At 40.7% G+C, this 23,284-nt stretch overlaps 1 protein-coding gene across 7 annotated transcripts in view; it reads right to left on the bottom strand.

Moving 5' to 3' along the window:
* The window catches only part of ARHGEF28 (Rho guanine nucleotide exchange factor 28), a 368,879-nt gene that overhangs the window by 187,132 nt on the left and 158,463 nt on the right, over positions 1–23,284 (bottom strand). For all 7 annotated transcript variants that reach the window (XR_010750308.1, XM_066377149.1, XM_066377154.1 and 4 more), the window contains 2 exons: positions 15,464–15,516; positions 14,835–14,895 (listed from right to left, as the gene is read on the bottom strand). Coding sequence is in view for 6 of the 7 variants with exons in the window: in XM_066377149.1 (XP_066233246.1) it covers positions 14,835–14,895; positions 15,464–15,516 (114 nt within the window). In the remaining variant the exon portion in view is untranslated. The remainder of the gene's footprint in view (positions 1–14,834; positions 14,896–15,463; positions 15,517–23,284) is intronic.

The following is a 23,284-nucleotide window of genomic DNA, read 5'->3' as shown; positions in this document are numbered from 1 at the left end:
TCTGGCTGATAGCAATTGCAGTTGGCAAAATTCAGCAGTCCATCCCCAAGGCCACTTCTCCACCAGACCTCACACCATCATTACAAGGCAAGCGTGAATGGTTTCATCAGCTTTACTGAGCCTCCTTTAATTTAGAAAAGGCTTTACTTGGAAAATAACCTCAACACAGTCACAACCACAGACGGCAGAGGCTGCCGTCTTCAAGGTGCCCCTTTCTAAGAGAGAGCCCTGTGGAAGGGAACCTTCCTGATTCTCCCCATCCAGAGACCAGATCACCTACCTTCCAACCTTGATCCAATTAAATCTCCTTAGAAGAGTTGTTGGGCAATTGAGTTTGTAAAATATGATTTTTAAGTTTGTTCACTTTTAGTGTTAAAAAATGGCGCTGGGCAGCGCCAGGTATCTGTGACCAGTGAAATTGCAAATTAGGATCCTGCTTGGGAAGGACCATTGTTTTGCTAAGGAGGAGGGGTTTTCACACCAGAAAAGTTTTGAAAGGGGGGTAGGAGAACGAGAAAGAGAGAGAAGCCATTTTTTGCACAGTTTGTGCAAAGAGAAGGGAGAAGATAGGCAGATGGAGAGCCAGAGGGGAGGGGCTTTGGGAGCCCCACTGAGACTGGTGGGGCCTTTGATTCCAGGAGAAACCAGAAAAGAGTCTCCTGGTTGTGGAACTGAATAATGTGTGTAGCTTTGTGAGCTCTAAATGAAGAGGGAAGTATTTTTCCCTGTGTGTATTGCTCGTCAGCTGGCGCGAGACTTTAATAAAAGAATGGCCCACCATTTTTTGGCTCCACTGTTTCTTTAACGTCTGTCTGAATCTAATGGGAACTTGCATGTGATCGGCCATGATGTCCATGACTACTGGCCATACAAGGATATTTATATCTGATTTGAATAGCAGTATTTGTACAATTTTCTTTTCCTCCAGCGGGGCCTCAAATTCCTGGAGGGCAGGAATTGTGTCAATAATTCATATTTTTATGGAGCCACAAAGCCAAAACAAAAAAATCATGAATTTTTGGCTCTGTCACTTACTTGCTTAATTGCCTTAATGAAGTCACTGATACTTTCTGATCCTCAGTTGTTTCATACAAAATGAGACCATAACATCTATACTTCAAAGACTTGTGAGGATCAAAAGAGATAATAGTAAAAAACATAAGTAGGTTTCCAATGAGTTTTCATTTAACCCTTTGAATAGTACAAACACTCATGTATGTCCTCCAGAGTATGAGATAACAAAAATTTTTATTTTAAAAATGTGTAAGGCAACATTAAAGAAAGGCAAATGCATGTTCTTGTTTCCATAAATTGGTTATCAAACAAACATTATTTTAAGTTAGTAAAACTGTAACAAGAACTAATTTCATTTTTTGAAAAAAAAAACTCCCAGAGTTCAGCAAGCATAAAAAAAACTCACTACTCAAAGGGTTAAATATCAGTTTCCCTTTTTAAACTGTTAAGAAACATTTCTACATTATAGACACTGAGTTTATCATATCTTTATTTCAGAAGTAATATCTTGATTTTCAAAACTGAGACATGGCAATGGACAAAGAAGTTTCAAAAAATCACACCACACAGAAAGAGGAGGAGGGGGATTTGTTTTTCTGTTCTGCTGCCTTGTTTGACTACCAAAGACCACAGTTTTTAACACTGCTAGACACCATTCTTGAAAAAGTCATTAACAGTACAGACCAGAGGAGGCAAGGCCCCTAATGCTAGGACAAGGCTGTCCTGGATAACTTCAGCCAGCACAGTGACAATTAAATATAGCCTCAGGTTAGCATTCAGTGAAAATCAGGGATGGTCAAAATCTTCCTCAAAAATCTCTTAGTAGGACAGCATGTCATCAAAGCTCAACATAAGCAGCTCTTTATGGAGAACAGCATCAGTTTGGTTGGGCACCTGGTGACACATGTGGCTTTCATTGAGAGGCCATGCTACACAGCAAATGCAGGTCCTCACAAGCACGACTCATATTCCTTCGATAAGGTGTCCTCACGAGAAGCACGTGGCACAGCACGTGGCCTTTGCAGTGTCACACTCACTCAGGGACATTATACTCACAGAGTGCAATCACGGGTGGAGCCCCCCAAGGCTTAAATTATTATTTTTCTCCTTACCTCCCCATCCTGTTTCATATTTTTAACACAGCTCATAAAGTGGAATTCACAGATATTACACATGAATTGGGAACTTGACTCAACCACTGTTGTCATAAATTGGAATCCTAGGATTCCACCATTCATAATATCACTTTTATTTTTAATGACTTTTTAAATTAAATGTATTATGGTGACATTGGTTAATAAAATTATTTAGATTTCAAGTGCACATTTCTATGACACATGATCTGTATATTGCATTGTGTGCCGAACACCCAATGAAAATGACAGATCACTTTTTGTCATCATATAGTTGACTTCCTTTATCCCTTACTACTCCCCATCCTCTGTCCTTCTGGTAACAACTATACTGTTGACCATGTCAATGAGTTTTTGTTTTTCTTGTTTGTTCCTTTGTTGCCTTCAGCTTTATATCCCACATATAAGTGAAGTCATATAGTTTTTAACTTTTTTTGTCTGACCAACAATTCAATTTTAAAAAGGGCAGAGGTCCTGAACAGACACCTCTCCTAAGAACACGTATGAACAGCCAACAGATAAATGAAAAGATGCTCACCTTTACCAGGTATTAGGGAAATGCATATCACAACTACAATGAGACACCATCTCACACCTGTTAGAATGACTATTATCAATAGGACAAGTAAAAATTGGAGAGGTTGCAGAAAAAAAGGAACCCTCATTCACCTTACCTTTAAAATAAGAATTATTTTTATTTCTCATCTACCTTTATTACCTTAATTTATTTCAACAAAAAACCTGCATCCTGCTTTACAGGTTCTGATATGCCCCTTAATATCACTCTATTGATTAAGGAAAAATGGGTAAGATCTAGAAATCCAACAAGAAGATCTTACTTATATTATGATATATACACATTTGGTATAAGAAGGAAATACCTAAAACATTTCAGGACAGGAAAATAATAGAGTTTCTGACCAAAGCAATTTATTAAAGAATTACACTGTCAGCCCTGACCAGTTGGCTCAGTGGTAGAGCGTCAGCCTGGCATGTGGAAGTCCCAGGTTCGATTCCTGGTCAGGGCACACAGGAGAAACACCTATCTGCTTCTCCACCCCTCTCACTTCTCTCTCTCTTTCTTTCTCTCTCTTTTCTTCCCCTCCTGCAACTATGGCTCAATTGGAGCAAGTTGGCCGGGATGCTAAGGATGGCTCCATGGCCTCCACCTCAGGCACTAAAAAATAATGGCTCCAGACACAATGGACCAAGAGCTCTAGATGGGCAGAGCATCGCCCCCTAGTGGTCTTGCCAGGTGGATCCTGGTCTCCCCTCCTCTCACTAAATTAATATATATATATATATACACATATATATATAGTCAATATATATATATATTATTGTCAAAGCTTCCACCAGCATTTTTATTGCTACAGATACCAGTTCTAAATGATTCACTTAAAAAAAAAATCCTTGGTGAAGATCTTTTTGTTTTAAACAGTGAAGTTCCTAGGCAGAGCCCGACAAGAAAGGACTAGGAAACATTGGCTAAGTTTTCCTGAACAACAAATTATGAGGAATCTTGCCTTTATCCTGGAGAGGCAGCCATGGACAGTGGATGTGAGGGGCCCTTGTAGGGGAAGAGGCAAGGATACAAGCCAGGAGTCTATATTGAGAAAGGGTTGAAGGGGTAGGAACGTATCCTGCCATAGTCTAAGGAGAAAAAATCCCTTACAATAGGAAGAGCCGAGACACTTAGGGAGAGCAACATCTACAATTACATTTTATCCTGATTTACATTTTATACAGGTTTATCCTGATAATGTTCCAATTTCAATTTTCCCATATGTGCCAAAATATTTCTTACACACCACAGACTTATTCACAACCTTATTCTTATTAGTTTAACATTCACAACTCTACTTGTTGTTCTATAGACTTTCTTATGGTTATTCACATGTAAATAAGTTAACTACAAGGTATAAAATGAGCAAAGAATTTAAGTAATTAGTTTTAACACAAACTCTAAACTAGCAATGCCACTAGTTCTGAAACTAAAATTCATACAAAATGTAAGGGATGGCTCATGATATATGATATATGCTTCTGGGTGGAACATTGTTACTTCTAGCTCCTCTCAACTAACAGAGCAAGGAAATATCAATATATATGTGGGTGTGACCTAACCTATGTATGTACACATATCTCCAAATATTAACTAATCGTAAGTGCACACTGATGTCTACAACTCTAATTCATTAGCACATGAATCATTCTAGCCTTCTCCCCTTGCTCATCTATAAACACCCACTCCAAGAGCGAGAAACCTGGCACCTACTATCCATATCCATTAGCTTGATTTTTCACTGCCTGTACACATTTATAGTGGAACCAGAACTGTTAACCTGTGCCCTGTGGGAAACAACCACTCACCTAGAAGACAGGGCTTATGTACAGCTTCTTTTCCCTTGATTCTTACAGACGCTACTCGCTACTCATTCCCACAGGTACTGAGGTCCGCATCCCCCCTCAACACACATTTTTAGTAGTTAGGTCGTTCGTCACATTCTGCATTCGTCATAGGATCCTCCAACTTGCTAATTTTATTTTTATTTGCCCACATTAAAGCCTTCTCTGTGTCCTATGTGTTCTATGGGTTTTGACAAATACAGTGTCATGTATACAGAGTTCCTCTCAGAACCCATAATCCTGGTTTAATGATGGGGAAAATGATAAGAAAAATACCAATTGAGGGACATTCTATAAAATACATGACCAGTACTCCTAAAACTGTCAAGGTCATCAAAAACAAGGGAAGTCTGAGAACTCTCACAACCAAGAGAAGCCTAAGGAGACAGGACACCTAAATGTAATATGGCATCTGGGCAGAAAAGAAAAATTAGATAAAAACTAAACATATCTAAATAAAGTGTAAATTTCAGTCAATAATAATGTATCATTACTGGTTCATTCTCAACAAATGCAGCATAATAATATTGATGCTAATAACAGGAGGAACTGGGGAGTGGGGAGATGGGCATATAGCACTCTGTATTATCTTCACAACTTTTCTGTAAATCTAAACTGTTCTAAAAAAATAAAGTTTAAAAATTTTAAAGGATAGAGACAAAAAGTATAAAATCTATGTCAATGAAATGTTTGGAATTCGTGTTAAAAGAATGTCCGTCACAAAATTGAGACTCATGGACATGGACAAGAGTGTGGTGGTTGGGGAGGGGGGTGGGGAGAGAGGGAGGGGAATGGGGGAGGGGAGGGGCATAAAGAAAACCAAATAGAAGGTGATGGAGGACAATCTGACTTTGGGTGATGGGTATACAACATAATTAAATGTCAAAATGATCTGGAGATGTTTTCTCTGAATCTATGTACTCTAATTGATCAATGTCACCTCATTAAAATTAATTGTCTAAATAAAATTTTTTTAAAAGTCCGTATCAATTATTCAGATGTCTAGAATTCAAGTCAAGCATAATATCCCATTTTCCTTTGTTTAACTTATTATGTGAAGTTACCATGTAATTTGGAGGGAACTAATTAGACATTAAAAGTTATAAGCTGAAGATCATTTTAATTTTTTGTAGAAAAATACAGTGTCTCTTTGAGGTTAACAGTTCCTAAGAGTAACCTCAATGAGAAGCCCCCACGTTGCACCTGTGGGCAGCTGAGTGTACCACAGTTAGAATGGCAGCAACCCTCTTGGCAGACAAATCTCAAGAACCTGGATAAAACCCAGCTGGCTTAATCAAAGTGTTTTTTTCAAGTTCTAGATACCGTTAACTTCACTCTTTAGTCAGATTCTTTGCTTGTAATTTTAAATACTATAAAGAAACAACAGACTGCCTGACCAGGTGGTGGCACAATGGATAGAGCATCAGACTGGGACGAAGAGGACCCAGGTTCGAAACCCCGAAGTCACTGGCTTGAGCACTGGCTCATCCAGCTTGAGTGCAACGTGCTAGCTTGAGCTTGGGATCATAGACATGACACCATGGTCACTGGCTTAAGCCCAATGTAGCTGGCTTGAGCCCAAGGTTGCTGGCTTGAGCAAAGGGTCACTCACTCTGCTGTAGTCCCCCGGTCAAGGCACATATGAGAAAGCAATCAATGAACAACTAAGGTGGTGCAATGAAGAATTGATGCTTCTCATCTCTCTCCCTTTCTGTCTGTCTGTCCCTATCTGTCCCTCTCTCTGACTCTCTCTCTCTCTCTCTCTCTCTCTGTCAAAAAAGAGAAAGAAACAACAGACTATTTACTGCCGGATCTCCTGTTTGGCCCCTACCTGCCTCACTTTTCTATATCACAGCTACACGTATTCAGCAGAATCTCACCTAGAGGATTAGTTCTGTTGGCTTTCTGCCCATGCCTGAAGTAAGGATCCATGTTTTATAAAAATGCGTTCTAAATTAGCCACTCTCAAAGTTAAAGCAAATTGTCTCAATAAATTGTTAGAGCTAGTAGAGCCTGGCATAAAAGTTAACTGGAATCATAGTTGCCCTAAAGTCCCTTCCAAGGGATTAACCACTGGTACTCAGGGAAAAACAAGCCTAAATGCATACAAATACATTCCCACTGCAATTAAGCCTGCAGCCCAGGGAGTGCTCTGTGAGGGCAGTGCTTTCAGTAAGTGTCTGTACACACAGGTTCTCTGGAGTGTTTCAACACTAGAAAAAGGAAATAAATTCCCGAGTGGAATTTTAATGTTACATATAAAATTTTATAAATGCTATTTCCAGAATATATTTCATACTTTTCATTTCTTTCACAATTAGGTGTAGTCTCCTTAAATGTTACACTTGTTTGAAATTTATAAGCTCATCATTTGATTTAAACATCAAAATAGAATCTTCAGGGATGGATCCTATGGAATTAACTTATTTGCTAAACTGGTTTATTTGGAGTTGCAGATATTATTTGTGAGAATAAAAAATTTAAGGTTCACAGAAAAACTGCTGCTTCCCCTGCCTCGATTACATTTCGGAAATTAAGGTGGTTTGTGAAATGTAAAAGGTGAGTTAGATTATACTACAGGTATTAATGCCAGAAATGATGTCAGGCATCATGATAATGCCCTTCTAACATCAGCGTAAACCAAACTCCCTTCATTCCAATCTGTGCACCCCAAAGTCAATCATCTCATTAAGGTTCAAGTAGTTAAAGAATTTTTTCAATAATTTTTCTCCAAAATTTTCACCTTTCCCACAGATCTACAATGATATTGAGGGTGATAATTATTAAAAGTATGCAAACCTAATACAAATGGCTTCCATTAATTGCTTTTATAATCTAAATTCCAAAAATATAGAAAAGTCAGTAAATCAGGGATGATTTCAGCAGAGCAGAGCTCCCTTAAGTTAACAAACTATGTCCATGGTTCTCAAACTTGGCCGCACCTGATCACCTGGGGTGCTTTTATAACTCTTGAAGCACAAACTACACTCCAAACCAATCAAATTAGACTTCTCTAGGGGTGAAGCCAGGATCCAGTATTGTCACAACTCCAAGGTAATTCCAATAAAATTAAAATTTGGATGAGTTTAGAACCATAGGATAACTGAGTGCTTAGAGTTTGCAACTAACTGACTTTCATTTTCCTTTCTTTTAAAAATCTTGGTGGCCCTGGCCAGTTGGCTCAGTGGTAGAGCGTTGGCCTGGCGTGCAGGAGTCCCGGGTTTGATTCCTGGCCAGGGCACACAGGAGAAGCACCCATCTGCTTCTCCACCACTCCCCCTCTCCTTCCTCTCTGTCTCTCTCTTCCCCTCCCGCAGCCGAGGCTCCATTGGAGCAAAGTTTGCTCGGGCGCTGAGGATGGCTCTATGGCCTCTGCCTCAGGCACTAGAATGACTCTGGTTCCGGCAGAGCAACGCCCCAGATGGGCAGGGCATCGCCCCCTGGTGGGCATGCTGGGTGGATCCCGGTCAGGCGCATGCGGGAGTCTGTCTGACTGCCTCCCCATTTCCAACTTCAGAAAAGAAAAAAAAAAAATCTTGGTGAGCAAACATTGAGCAGAACATTAGACCCATTATTGCTTCCTAGATCTGAAAATTATAACTTAAGATAGGTTGTTTTTAGTAAAAAAAAGAAAACAATATAGTAATAGACTATATACCTCTATTAAGTTTTAGTTTATTCATATTTCCTAGTCTATAGATTAAATTAACCTAAAAGAAATCCCAAAATTCTTTCTTCTAATTTATGAGATAAAAGTCTACTAAAAAATACTCCAATTATCTGATTTAATGGGGGAAAATGCGTTACTACATTCTACAAGGGGAATTGTATCAAAACAATGAAGCTGCAAATATAAAAGGCAGAACATTCATGATAAGAGAACCAAATTGAGTTCATAACACTCAGCAGAATTACAGTAAATCAGCAATTACTTCTATCAAAAACTATTTTTAAAACCTCAACAACTGCAATAAGAAAATTTCACCAAAGTTAACAAAAGGAATAAAATTTGAGTCAATTTTTACAAATATCTGCATTCCCAGTGGCCTTCTTGGGATACTTTTCCATCTTTAGCTCCTTGATTTCAAAACCCATCTCTGGTAAGCTTTGGCTTATGCTAGAGATATGACCACTCTACCCCCCCCCCACACACACACACACACTCACACAAAAATAGTCCCTAGAAGTTTCTTTAGCCGGGGGCATAGAGAAACATCTGCTAAAAATTAGGCTTGAAAACTTATTTTTCAGAAGGATAGGAGCTTTGCTAAGGTCTCTTCTCCTTTCTTTATTTTTTCCCATGTTTCATCCAATATTCTTGAGATCTCAACACAGATACATGTGTGTTGCTAAATAATAGCCAGAGGGCAGCCAGCTTCCATTGACTTGGGTCCTAGGTCTAAGATCTCACACTAAAGATCTTGAAGGAAACCACTACAAAACTTAACTTTCACAATTTAAAAATACTGTTTTGTAAGCTTCTATAGCTTAAAAGCATTAATTCCATTCCAAACTTTTAGTTCACAGAAAAAGAAAGGAACCCTAATTAGTCATATTTATTTGGTGGTTGCCAAACCAGCACTACGGACTGCACTTCAGGACCTCTCCCAGACAGATCCACAGATAGAGATCTGGGAGAAAGAGTCTGTACTACACCCAACATTCTGTTCAGAGGGGCTGTTCCTTTGGATCTGCCAATCATTTCCTTCTAGTTTACCTTTGCTGAGGTTTTCCTAAGCTTCCTGTGTGGGGTCTTGGTTTCTTCTCGTTGGTCTTGTCTGTAGTAACAGAAGGCCTGTGTCATCCAGGTGGTGCCATCTGAAATGCCTCACTTCCTAGTGTTTGCATCTATCTATATATATACGGTCTACCGGAAAGTTCTGTCTGTTTTTGGAATAAAACAAAATACAAATTTTTCTTACCGTCAATAAACTTTATTAAATAATATAATTGCCATTATTATTAATGATTTCTTGCCAGTGTGAGGGCAATTTGTATATTCCATTTTTAAAAAATGTTTTATCTTTTGATGCGAAAAATTGAACCAGTGCTTGTTTGATATCTTCTTCATTTTTGAATTTTTTGCCCTTCAAAAAATTTTGTAAGGACAAAAACAAGTGATAGTCAGAGGGTGCTAAGTCCAGGGAATATGGTGGATGTGACAGAATTTCCCAGCCTAGTTCTGCAATTTTTTGACGAGTCCCCAAAACAGCATGTGGCCTGGCATTATCATGATGCATGTTCTTCCTATTGAACATCGCCGGCCTCTTTTCTTGGACTGCTGTCTTTAAATTATCCAGTTGCTGACAATACTCCAAATTAAGCTTTTCATTCAGTTTTAAAAGCTCATAATGTATTGGTCTTTGAATGTCCCACCATATACACAACATTCTCTTATTCAGAGTCAAATTTGGTTTAGAGGTGGAAGGGCTAGGTTTTCCGGGTTCACAATATGCCCTTTTCCTTATGATGTTTTCGTAGGTAATCCACTTTTCATCCCCAGTTATCATCCAGTTCAAGAAGGGCTCGATTTTGTTCCGAGCAAGTAGAGATGTGCATATGACGACTCGATCATCCAAATTCTTCTGACTTAATTAATGTGGCACCCATCTTGAATATTTCCACACCAATCCTATCTTCCGAATATGGTCCGAAATGGTTTGCTGAGCTGAATTAAGCCTTTCTGCAATCTCCGATGTTGTCAGAAAAGGATCTTGCTCCAACCTGGTCTTAACAACATCGTCATCAATCAAAGATGGTCGCCCAGAACGTGGCTTATCAGAAAGGTCGAAATCACCTGTTTTGAATTTTTCGAACCATCTTCTGCATGTCCTATCAGAAACTGTACCTTCACCAAACACTTCAATAAATTTCTACATGCTTCTATAGCATTTCTTCCTTGTTGAAATTCATAAAAATTACAGTGGCGTAAATGAACTTTATCAGTAACCATGAGTACACTATCGCTTCACACATAAGACTAACGTGAATCAACTTTGTTTTAGTTAATTTGTTATGTCAGTATGTATATATTAAGTGATAAAAATAGAGAGGCACAAATGCGCTAAATAAACGTGCTTACGTTTCGAAACTTGTTGCGATAGAAACGGACAGAACTTTCCGGTAGACCTGATATATACTTCTCGGGAGACTCTATGATGTTTTCCCTTTCTACTTAGCAAAAGTAATCCATACTTATTGTGAAAAATGGTCAGGATCATTTTAAGCTATCTTTTGAAATGGAGCATCTATACTTATGGCATATAGTGTTTAATGAATAAAGCAGAACACAAAATTCTACTGTTTACATGAGCACAACTCTGTAAATAATAGATGTGTACAAAAAAATACTCTTAGGAAATATACCAAAATTTAATAGAAGCTGATTTGGAGTGGGAAGATCATAGGGAGAGTTTTGTTTTTGTTTGTTTGTTTTTACTCATTCTAAAATTCTTGATTTTTCAACTATGAGTATGTATTACAATACTTCTATAATTTAAAAAATTAATTTTTTTTCAAAAAGCTATTTATAACATAATCAATAGTTCAAATGTTACCAAAATGTCTACATGAAACTGATATCCTCTTATTGATCAAAGTCACCCCATTAAATTTAATTTCTAAAAAAAAAAAAAGAAAGAAAGAAAAGCTAATATTAGCTAAAATAAAAAGCAGGGGGGGGGGGGGGCGCGAGATAATATGTTTAAACTCTTACCTGGCACTTCAGCAGCAGATCGGCACTGCTTCCTGCCCAGAGCTCCCAGGTACTGGGGTGGTGCCTTGAAAAAAGGTACCCAAGCAAAAGGAAAGATGCCAGCCAATGCCATCACTACCTCTGCTGGTGTCCCTCCCTGTCTTTCATCCTCCTCACAAAAGAAAAGTTAAAATATGCTCACAGTCTTGTTTTAATAAGTCAGTTTCACCAAATTCTTTTTTTCCCATCCAAACAGCCATGCAATATACAGTTTTAGCCCAGTAAGTTTTAAATCATCTTTAGTCCAATGCAGCTGTAGCTGATAAATTATTGCAAGAAACTCAGCTTCAGTATGAGCGTCACTAAATCTACCTGCCACAACCTCACTTGCACTGCTGAATATCACTTGTTGAAGAGAGCAGGAGTCACCTTCCAGGAGCTTCTGTGATTCACCTGAGATTCTGGCACTCTTGTTTCACAGTCCTCAGAATAAACTTAACTTTTAACTGGACATCTTCATTTCTAACCAAGTGCATGGTTTTTTGTTGGGTTTTTTTTTCAGATTCAACCACTTAAAAGTAGAATTTGAAAGAGAACAACTAGTCAAGACGTTGGCAGCTTTGCTCATCAGGTGATGGTTTGTGCATCTTTGTTTGCAGCTGGGATTTCAATAGGGCAGCCAAAGCTTGGACAGCCCACTGCATTCCCACAGGCTGTCTACGCGTCCCTGCCAGATACTCACTTCCCTCTCCACGGCACAGCATTTGCTGCTGCCCCACTACTGAGCTTCTATGTTTTCATTATACTGAGTCCCCTATTACGTCTATACTTCTAGCGGGGATGAAATGGACCCTTTAGCCAAATGGACCGTTCCTTCCTTCTTAATTTCTGTATTAATCCATTTCATCTACCTTCTCTTTTTCCATTTCCTCCAAATGCTTTGCCCTCTCCTCCCATTCTACCTTCCAAGAATGTGGAAGAACCACACAACTGAGGAGTCCCACTCTCCACTGTGACAGCAGCAGAATCTGGTCCCAGCCCTTCAGCTGACATTCCCTCTTATGAGCAGAACACCAGGTCCATACAGCATCCCCAGAGAGCAGGGCTATCACTCCTGGGTCACCATAAATGCAAATCTATTATCACAACTCGCTGAAGTGGTTGGGGAAACTGGCTCGGATGAGCTTACTGTTATCCACCTGAAACATTATCTCTTCAATCAAAATTTTTGGTGTTATGAACTAATGGCCAGTATGATTCTTGATGCTCTGATGGGTTAACAACAACAATCCAAAAGTAACCTCCTGTACAATAAATTAAAATTAAAGTCAATTCTTCGGTCACACTAGTCACAGGTCACACATTCTGTACATATCTGTGGCTACTGGTGACCATACTGAACAGCGCAGATACAGAACATGCCCATCCTCACAGTAAGTCCTACTGAAACACTACCAATGTAGTTGATTATAGCTGATGAGACCACATAAACCCACATCATGCCATGGTTAGTACTCCAAGTCAGCAAAGACATATGCCTTGACCCCACACATATCAGCCTTTCCTTACAGACCGAGCAGAATCTAAGCATGTATAAAATAGCAAGCACACTTTGGAAATGGTCTTGGGGAAGAGCCATTTTCAACCGTTGCGGACTCCAGCTCATCATCTGACTATTGCTCACTGCTTCCTGGCGCCCTCTCTGTCTCAGAAGGTTCTGTTCAAATCTATTATCATTTCCTTTGCACAAAGCCAAGCAACTTTCTTTAAGCCCAAAAAGTTAAAGTTAACAAAACAGCACATGTTAGCACAATGAACAATCATTCACAGCCCTTTCATAAATCACTGGATTAATATCCCCCATGGTTGTCTTTCTCCAATCCATCATCATGCTCTTCCCCAGACACAACGATGCTACTGACAAAACACTCAGAGTAAGTCAGGCCACTGCAACTTCCTTAACATGTGTCTTCTTTCCCTAGCAAGTATACCAGTTTAAGAATGGAGTTAAGTTTTTTAAAGCATAAAATTAAAATAATCCTGGCATTTCATATTTGAAGCAGCCAACACTCCTCCCCCACCAGAAACTTGTCTTGGTAAACACTCTTCAGAGCTAGCATTCCCAGGGGCCTGAAGTAATAATCTGTGGATGAGACATCCTATGCATGAGCAGGCTATGCGCCTGGCTTCCATGACCACAGCAGACATCCACACGGACATACTGGTTTCCACCTCTCCTTCCCCTTCCCCCTTCCATAAGCCAATTATTCCTCTTACCTTATATAACAGAAATATTAAAGGCATGTGCATTGCTGGGTACAATCTAAGTTTCTGTTCCAATTTCAGTAGTACCTCATGCAAGATCCAGCAAATCACCACTGGCTTGTGGCCAAGCTACCAGCAGCACAGCCAACCACCCCTGAGGGTGCTTCCTCCTCGCCCAGCTTCATTCTTCATGATTTCCCAACTGCTGAACTGGCTTTGTCCAGTGTCTGCCAAACATGCCCGTAACAATCCATTGGCTTCCAGGGAGCACCCTGACCACTAGGCTCTATAGACCCATCCACTGCTGTTATTTAATGCACCCTGGGCATTCATTATCTTGGTTTTCCTTGATTTCACATCAGCCGGAGCATGTCACAGCCACTGCCACCACCACCTCACCCTCTGCAACTCCGAAGTCTGCTTCACCTTTGTGCCTTCAAGGTATGTGAACTGCCCCAGCTTTGCTGAGCCTGAAGAAACCAACTAGGAGAGTCCATGCATACTGGCCTACCACATGGCCCAAAGGCCTGTGCAGACCACCCAGGTGCTCAGATGAGGTGACTGCCCAGCCTCCGTATGTCCTCAAACCCAACTGCTTTTTATCAGGCTCTAACACCAAAGAGGAGTCAGGGGCCCAGGTTAGCCCTGAAGAATTAGGAAATGTCCAGGGAAGAGATTTAGGGAGATGCCCTCAGGGAGCTATAAACTAGAATGCACGTGAGCAAATGAGAATTTCCAGGTCTGTGGGAAGAACTACCTTCATCTATCTGCCAAAAGGAGCTCCTGGCTCCTTTGAAGGACAGCCACACCCCAGGACAAGCAAAGATCTCTTCCTGCGGCCAGGGGGTAAGATCCCATAGGCTCAGCTCCAAGGGAGCCCCACCGGGTATTGAAATGGGACAGTGGTCAGCCTGGAGATTCCAAAAACTGCGGAAAGAAGTTAGGAGTCTCAGTCCCACCACTTACTCTCCACCAGCAGCGTCGCTTCACGTGCACCAGTAGTGCCTGTCTCGTGGGAATAACAACCTAAGACACAGCAAGTCCCAAGCCAAAGCTGCTCAGAGTGAAATTGCTCAGGAAGGGCATTCACTGCTCTGTTTTGATTGTCCTGCATTTTAAATTGTAAATGGAAACTCACTCCTGAAGTCATATTATAACTGATCCCACAAAGAAAATTTATCTGAGCGAGTTTCAAGAAACAGACAAGGCTACCAGGAAGGAAGACTTTCTTTGTTAAATATATTTTCTTCTTGTCCTCTGTGTACCTGGGACTGTAATACCCCTGTGGGTGTAAGGGAAAGCAATATTTTGGAACATACCCAAATCTAGATTGTCCTGGTCTTCATGTTCATTTGGCTGAACCTCCAGGCTTTTCACACACTGGAAAAGATAAAGTCAGGTGGTGTTTTTTTTAATTACTATGTGCCACATTATTTTCTCCTTATTTTTATAAACTAGAAAAGCAACCTTAGAAAAAATCAGTAAAGACATGTTACATGTATCACCACACATAAACAGGAAACTAGTCTTGTCCTTAATTGATATTATTTAAGAGCTGAAAATAAGAGAAGGCTCTTTCCCAAGCTGAAAACATGCCTGCAAGCTATCGTGGTTCTTTTATTCTCAGAGAATCTCTCCCAGGTTGACTCTAGCAATCACACAATTGGCAAACAGCTGTGGTTCTCACTCTTCAAGTACAAATTGGTTTTGGCAAATGTATTAAGTCATCTTGCATACACAACTACAACCCAGAAAGATAGCTAGGTATGGTCATAAAAAGAGATGGAAAATTCGATAAAGAAAATTGAATTTCAAGTTATTCTTAATGTGATTTGGGGAAAATCCTTAGATATATATTTTTTAATTTTATTACCACTAGATCTTCTCTTCTACTTCACTCTGGAGAGAAATACAGAGAAGAAATGGGGGGGGGGGGCGGAATCATTACCTTTACATCCTCCTGTTCCAGCGATGATCTGCTGGACACCGGATCCTTAATCTCTGCAAAAGGAATCATTCTCATCAGGATCTGCTGATAGAAACCTTTTTATTTTAAAGGAGGAGGAAATAAGAAAGTAAATGACAAATATAAATGAATTGCTCAGAAACAGTCTGCATGAAGCTAGGTTTTTAGATGAAGCTTCTTAAAAACCAACTGTCCACAGAGCAGAGTATCTCCTAACCTTACAGCCCACACTTCAGTATTATTTGTGTGGACCACGATGTAAACAAGCCCAGGAGCTCTCACAGGAAATCCTGAGGGGGAAAAACAACGATCGTCAAGTAAATAAATGCCCTCGGTTCAGAAGGCAGGCTGCTTGCTAACGGAAGGCTCTCTAAACCAGCACAGAAAAAAAAAAAAAAGCACAGAAGATTCTGAGGGCATGACTTGTACCCACCTGAGGAAATCCCATGCATCTACTTCCTCAAATACTAGATTTCATGTTGCAAAAGAGCTCCAGCATTCGTGCTAGATGAAGTGTGGCCTTTGCCGGGTCTGGGAAAGGCAAAGACTCCAGCACAGCCTTCAGGCTGCAACCTCGGTGAGCGGCAGGCTCAACACTGACAAGCAGCAGGCATGCCCGAGTGCCCTCTCTCTGGATAATGACTTTCCTGGAAATATCAGTAGTCAGGATGTTCTAGGGTGTACAGGAAGGGTCACTTAAGGGGTATTTTCCTCTGTGCCTTGACTAATTGGTTCTCTTCTCAAACATTCAGTTACCGGTAAACAAGGGCCACTGTCATTAAAGAACCACGACCAGCGGGTTCGGGCCCAGGAGAAATAAAGGGGTGGGCACTCCCAGTGAGGGCAGGCACCTAAGAATCTTTGCCCTGGATTTGTGTTAACAGATAATATTGTGGGCTCCAAGGCCCTGCTCTGGGCCCTTGGGCTCCCTTGCCCCCAGGGCCCTGCTTGAAGCTGACTGGCGGATACCCCACCTCCCAGAAGGTACGTTAACAAGACAGTCCTTTCTCCACTTTGCCATGTCTATTAATTTAAATCACTTGAGGCCTCAAACCTACAGGTGGTCTTTTTTAAGCTCCTCTCACAGCCTGGCAACTACTGCCAGAAAGTTCCACCCCTATTTCTGCTGATAAAAAGAACAGCGATTATACCTTAAGGCAAGGAGGAAGCAGAGAAGTCACCTTCTCACTAGCACGATGTTTCTAAAAGTCTATATAACAATAACTTTGAATTTGCTTTATATCAAATAAGTAATAAGATATGTACACTCCACAATTGTGTACTGTTCTTGAATTCACAGTGCATATTAGCTCTACCAGGGAAAATGAAAAAGGAATAGCCTCAATTTTGTGTGGTCACGTCAACTGACCTCAACAGGGAATAAAAGACAAAGAGTAGCTGACACCCAGTCTGGGCAGCTTTGGTTCCCCAGCATCCCCGCTTACCTTTAAATGCACACCCCACACATGGCCTCCAGGTGGCAGCAGAGTAACATCTGCAGGGCAACCTGGTCAGCAATGCGTGTGTCATCTCAGCCTTCTTCACCCTTCAAAAGCCTACTGTCTAAGCACCTAAATCCAAAGCTTCCCACCCCACCTCGTGGATGCAGAAAGTGGATGTGCAGCCCCTACTATGTTTTTACCATGTTACAGTAACATAGTAAGGGTTGTATTTTGAGACATGTATACTAAAACCCTGAAAATTGGGTAAGTGGGAAACAAACCACCACCATGTAAAAAAAAAAAAAGAAAAGAAAAGGAGGGTTACTGGGACCAAAGTTTCAACAGACATTTCTAAACAGACATCAAGAATCACATACATTCTTATTTTGTCCCTTATAGGTTATTCCTTAAAAGCCATTTCAGACCATATGCTCTTAAATGATGATTCTATATTCCTAAAGAATTCTACACCTACATTAGTGATTCAGAAGAATAGTACACATTTTATTCAAGATTGCTACTAAAGAAAGCTATATTATATGGCAATCCAGCTTGTAACAAAAAAAAGCATGTGTTCACCCCTGGTAGTAATTCACACTCCAGCTTCCTGCCCCTCTCAAAAAGTTAGTCTTTGCACATTGCCAACGTACATTTTTCCTTATGCTTTAATGCAGTTCTGTTATTTTCAAACAAACTATATTAAAATAGGCAAGTTATCATAAAATTTGTACTCCATCATTAAAGAGATAACTTACAAAGTTATAAAACCTTTATCCTGACATCATTAAGATATTTGTGACAGTGTGTAAATTCAGGAAAATAATGTATATTTAATTAATCTAGGGCTATACAGAACTGCATCTCAGAGCTTTCAAAGAATTTGGCACTCATTCTACCGGGGTTTAATTAAATTGCTCTGGGAGAGTTTCTTCTAAATGACCAGGATCCTTTTACACTCACCCAGTGTCCCACCAACGGCACAGTGCAATCAAACCACTCATTGCTATAGAAACCTTCAGCAGATAATGATATCAGTAACTCCGAGCTATTCTGTTTTACAGACCTATTAATCTTGCCTTCAAGGCCCACCCAGAAGTAAGGATTACCCCTCCAAATCAGACTTACCAACTTCATAAATATACATTTTATTGTCAAACTGTAATGCAACAAGAAAAAAACCTTTAATAATCATGTTTACCAGTGACACTGCACCAGCAAACAGGCTTTCAAAAGAGGTTTAAGTAGCTGTAAGATTAAGATCTGTGTCTTAAGAAACAGACCAGCCTAATAGATCTCAATTCTGTACACAAGCCTGTCTCCTTTTTAAAAACTAGGCCACAGACTTAAGCAAAAGAAAAGCTTACATTGAAAATATAGAATGCACGGTATTCTACTTTAACTACCATTTGTTCTGCCATCTGACTCCTCTCTCAGGAAGAAGACAAGAAGAATCATGATCAGAACCAGCCAGACAACTACTGCTGTTTCATCCCTACCCTCAGGTTTGTGCACGGTCAAGTGCACAAATGGGTTAGATTTGCAGGGCAGCATCAAAAGCACAACTGAAAACAAGAGCCATGCTCTCAGCTTGCTCTGCTTGCCACACAAATGCCCAGAGGAACCCTTACGGTAGTTCATAGTCTTTGAATCCTTTTCTCCTAATAGACTGTGAGCTCCAGAAAGGCTGCATCCAACTCAATTTTGGTTCAACACTTGTATCCTCAGTGCCAAGCAGAATGCCTAGAATGTTACAGGTACTGAATAAATGCTTCTCCCCTCCACCTGGGTCTGGTAGCCCAAACCAGCCGATGCGATGTAGTAGATCATTAGGCAAGCTGGGGTGAGCCAGGGAAGGGAAAGTTGTTTACCTTTTTGAATTACTACTTCAAACACTCCTGATACCGGCACTGTTTCACCACAGCTTCTGAGCAGCCAGATTGACTGACAGCGGAATGCTTCTCCCCTTGCTCCCTCCCAGCCCTGCACCTCCCTAAGGCCAAATCCACCCCGTCCTCTCCGGTCATGTGCTGGCGTCTCACGTATAACCACGTCACTTCCACGTATCACTTTAATGTTTTAGTCTGGTGTGCATGTCCGAATCACAACTAACAGGGAATTAAAAGTGAAGGGGAACGATTTTGAGAAACTATCTTAACACTCTTAATTCAGAGGTTACTACAACACTTTGACCCTCTGTTTTAGTACCCCAATTATGCTCTCCCCCTGAAAGTAGAATACTAATAAGAAATATGGACTGGGAGAAACATTGAGGCACTTATCTATAGAAATAGCAACGTGAGCCCTGTCAGTCCAGAAGCCTTAACATTCCACTCACTTTGACAAGCTGAACCAGGTCCCTGCTGAGCTGCGCGGCCAAGGACAGCATGTCAAGGTGAGCGAAGAAATGCCTGCCCTCCAGCAACTAGAAAATGTGTTTCTTTACAAGTTTATATGTGTACTCTGCATGCTTTCAGAAAGAATGTAAGACATCATTTTTGAAATACCATTTCCTTTTTTAAAATAATTATTTGTGACACTTTTGAGCCAAAAAAGGAATTGTTAAAAAAAAAAAATTGAGATCCTGGCCGGATGGTTCAATGAATAAAAAATTGTCCCAGTGCACCAAGGTCATGGGTTCAGTCCCCAGTCAGGGCATATGCAAGAGACAATCAATGAGTACACAACTAGATAAAACAACTAGGGGAACAACTGACAAATTGATGCTTCTCTCTCTCTCTCTCTCTCAAACCACCATTAATGTCCTAGTAATTACTCCTTCCCATACATATATTTTTGTCACAACTCTATAATTACAGCTATAATTCAATACCATATTATTCACCCACTTAAAGTGTACAGTTCAATGATTTTTACTATATTCAAAGTTGGCAATCATCAACTCTGGAACACTTTTATCATCCTGACTTGAAACGCTATACCCATTATCGCTCACTGCCCGTTTCTCTTCAGCTGCCCCCACTACCACCCCAACCCTAGGCAACCACTAATCCACGTTCTATCTTAAGGGATTTGCCTATTCTGAATATTTTATATAAATGGAATCACATAATATGTGCTCTTTGGTAACTGGCCTCTCTCATACGGCATGATGTTTGTAAGGTTCATTCATGTTGTAATGTATCAGTACTTCATTCTTTTTCATTGCCAAATACTGTTCCATTTTATGGATATACCACATTTTACATATCCATTCCTCAGCTGCTGGAAATTTGTGTTGTTTCCACTTTGGGGCAGTTATGAATAACGCTGCTATGAACATTTACATGCAAGTTCTATGGAGATGTATGTTTCCATGTCTCCTGAGTGTTTATATAGGAATGTACAGTAATTACTTGGTGGTATGGTAACTCCATGTTTAATATGTTTTTATAATACAGATTTTTTACATCTCCAGTGTGCACACACCATAAAATCTCAAACAGTAAAGAATTTAGGCCCTGGCCTGTTGGCTCAGCGGTAGAGCGTTGGCCTGGCGTGCAGAAGTCCCGGGTTCGATTCCCGGCCAGGGCACACAGGAGAGGCGTCCATCTGCTTCTCCACCCCTCCCCCTCTCCTTCCTCTCTGTCTCTCTCTTCCCCTCCCTCAGACGAGGCTCCACTGGAGCAAAAGATGGCCTGGGCGCTGGGGATGGCTCCTTGGCCTCTGCCCCAGGCGCTAGAGTGGCTCTGGTCGCGACAGAGCGACGCCCCGGATGGGCAGAGCATCACCCCCTGGTGGTCGTGCCGGGTGGATCCTGGTCGGGCGCATGCGGGAGTCTGTCTGACTGCCTCCCCGGTTTCCAACTTCAGAAAAATACAAAAAAGAAAAAAAAGAAAAAAAGAATTTATTTACGGATGGAAAAAAAAGATACCCTCAGTCCAAAAATTTGGTTGCAACCATCACCTAAGCAAAAGCTCTAAAACAGTATATTTTATATTGAGATCGGGACATAATTTTCCTAATTTACTCAATTACTTGAATAAAATGAGGCAAGTTATCTTCCAAAGATAAACAAGATTCAGTTTTGTCTTGGGAATACTTCTATGTCCCTAAGACTTCACGGTTAGATCCTACTTCCATTCAGGAAAGAAACCCCTTTGCTATAATTTCAACTAAAGCTTATTTTAATTATATTAGACTCTTCAGTTGACACGCTTTGTATAATGGAAGAAACAATTACACATCACTTCCCCAAGCTGGGAAGTACATTTCTGTGTGTATATATTTTGTAATTATCTTGAAAATGCCAAAATTCCTGACTAGTCAGTTTAGGTGAACAAGGCTGATCAGATCCTCGAATGGATATTTCATACCAGGGTTAAGGTAAGAGCTGGGCACCCATCGGAACTCTCTGCAGAACAGCGTTCCTAACGCTGCTCCGAGTCCCCACCACCTCAGGTCTCAGCCAGCCTGGTGTGAAGAACAACATCTTGATAGGACATTGGAATCATACTCAACAGTTCTAAAAAAGCACTGAATTATAGTATTTAAAATGAAAAATTTTGGGAAGGAAATTTTGCATGGATAAAAGCCTTCTTGTTTTCCCAATAATACCTAATAGGAGATATTTAAATAAAGCGCATCACACAACGCCTTCTTCACACCTCCCTCACTCAGAGCTCAGAGAACTGATGCACTCTCGCCTAAAGAATCTTCAAGCAAAAATATGCTCAGTTTGTGACACAAAGAGCTATGTCCTACTATCTCAACATACGCATGATCACCACTAAGTCCATTCTAGCCATGTGCCATAACTTCCACTCATATGACAGAGAGTTGACCGGTTGTCAGGTAGTGGGCAAGGTGTCCTATCTTTATTGTCTCACTTAAGCCTTACTATGAAGTGAGTCTTAAATGACACTCCCACTCCACCACTTTCTACAGAAGAAAACACAGACAGCTCCTTTGCATAATGCTCAGAAACCAGTTCGTGGCAGAGCTGAGGTTTTTAGCAGTCTGCCCGTTGCTGATGTGTGTCAAGGCATGTCTGTGCCTGTGGGGTACAAATCTCCTGCATTAAGAATTTTATGAGACAGGCCAGCCATATGGAAGAGAGCTCATTTCAAGGCCATGATTTTAATTTTTCATTTTTCCATCACACAAATGCTGGAGAGAACCTTTATCAGCAGTCCCAAGACTAAATAGGTAAAGATTCTGTTACATAAAGGTGGTGGGTATTCTTCAGCGTAGTGAGTTCTGACGGCCTGGGCCAGCTGTGTCACCTCAGACAATTATAGGACCTCTCTGTGCTACCACCTCCTGCTCTATAAGATAAGGAAAATTGATTCCTGACTCCCAGAAATACCCTCCCGACCACCGGAGCACGCGCTCTATGAATGTACGAGCCTCGCGCAGCCCAGAGCTGAGGTCCCATCATATACAGCAGTACTTGGCACTTCACATGCTTGAGTGAAATTTAATTACAGTCGCCTTCTTGAGATCAGAGTTTTCTCTTTGCCTTTTTGGTTACTGTTATATCACCAGTGCCTAGAACAGGGCCTGGCACAAAGTGGGCACTCAGCAAATGTTTATTGAATGGATAAGTAAATGAGCCTACAGGACTCCCACCTGTCTGCCTAGTCGACACCTTGTGTTTGGACCCACGGCCTCTCCCACTTTCCACAAAGAGGAGATCCCTTCAACCCTGCTGGCCGCTGCTGCCCCAGCCCTGAAGGAAATGACTGTCCACTCTCCTTTGTGACTATAGCTCATGTTCCCATCCCAACTCCTTGTTTCCCTTGTTAATGAAACTTTGGAAGGTCATTAATGGGGAGAAACCAACAAAGAAAGAAACTAATGGCACAAAAGTTAAGACAGAAAATCACGCAGGGATTTTTAAACACTACAGAAGGGTAAAAAAGAAAATGGATTTATACAGTGGTCAATGGTACTGCCATGGTTTTCTTTGTTGTATGGCCCCATGGATTCTAGGCAGACAACAGCTTCCCAAACAACATAGCAAGGGTGTGGCCAGATGGGTGATCTGAAATTTCAAGATGACCGTAAGTAATACCTTGCCCTGTCCCAATCTCAGCATCCATTAGGAAATGGATGGAGAGAACTCAAATGATAGTTTAAAAGGAGGAAATAAGGTCTAGAAAGGACAGAATCAGTAAGATGAAGAACAACATTTCTAAAGTGGCTTCCACAGGCTACTTCCATGTAAGGTTGAGAACCATGGAGAAAAGATTTGTCCATTACCAATTCAGAAAACCGTTAGGTTAAATAATATTACACAGGTTTCCTGACTGCAAGACTTATTAGAACCTCCAAAACATTAGATATAGTCTCAATCTATAGCATTAAAGGTTTATAATATAGCATTTTCTATTCATCTAGCCAGAGAATTCTTATTTTTCAG

This window comes from Saccopteryx leptura, chromosome 1 (genome assembly GCF_036850995.1).
Source record: "Saccopteryx leptura isolate mSacLep1 chromosome 1, mSacLep1_pri_phased_curated, whole genome shotgun sequence".
Taxonomy (NCBI): domain Eukaryota; kingdom Metazoa; phylum Chordata; class Mammalia; order Chiroptera; family Emballonuridae; genus Saccopteryx; species Saccopteryx leptura.
Note: the sequence above shows the minus strand (reverse complement) of the source record. Positions and strands in the feature narration are given on the sequence as shown.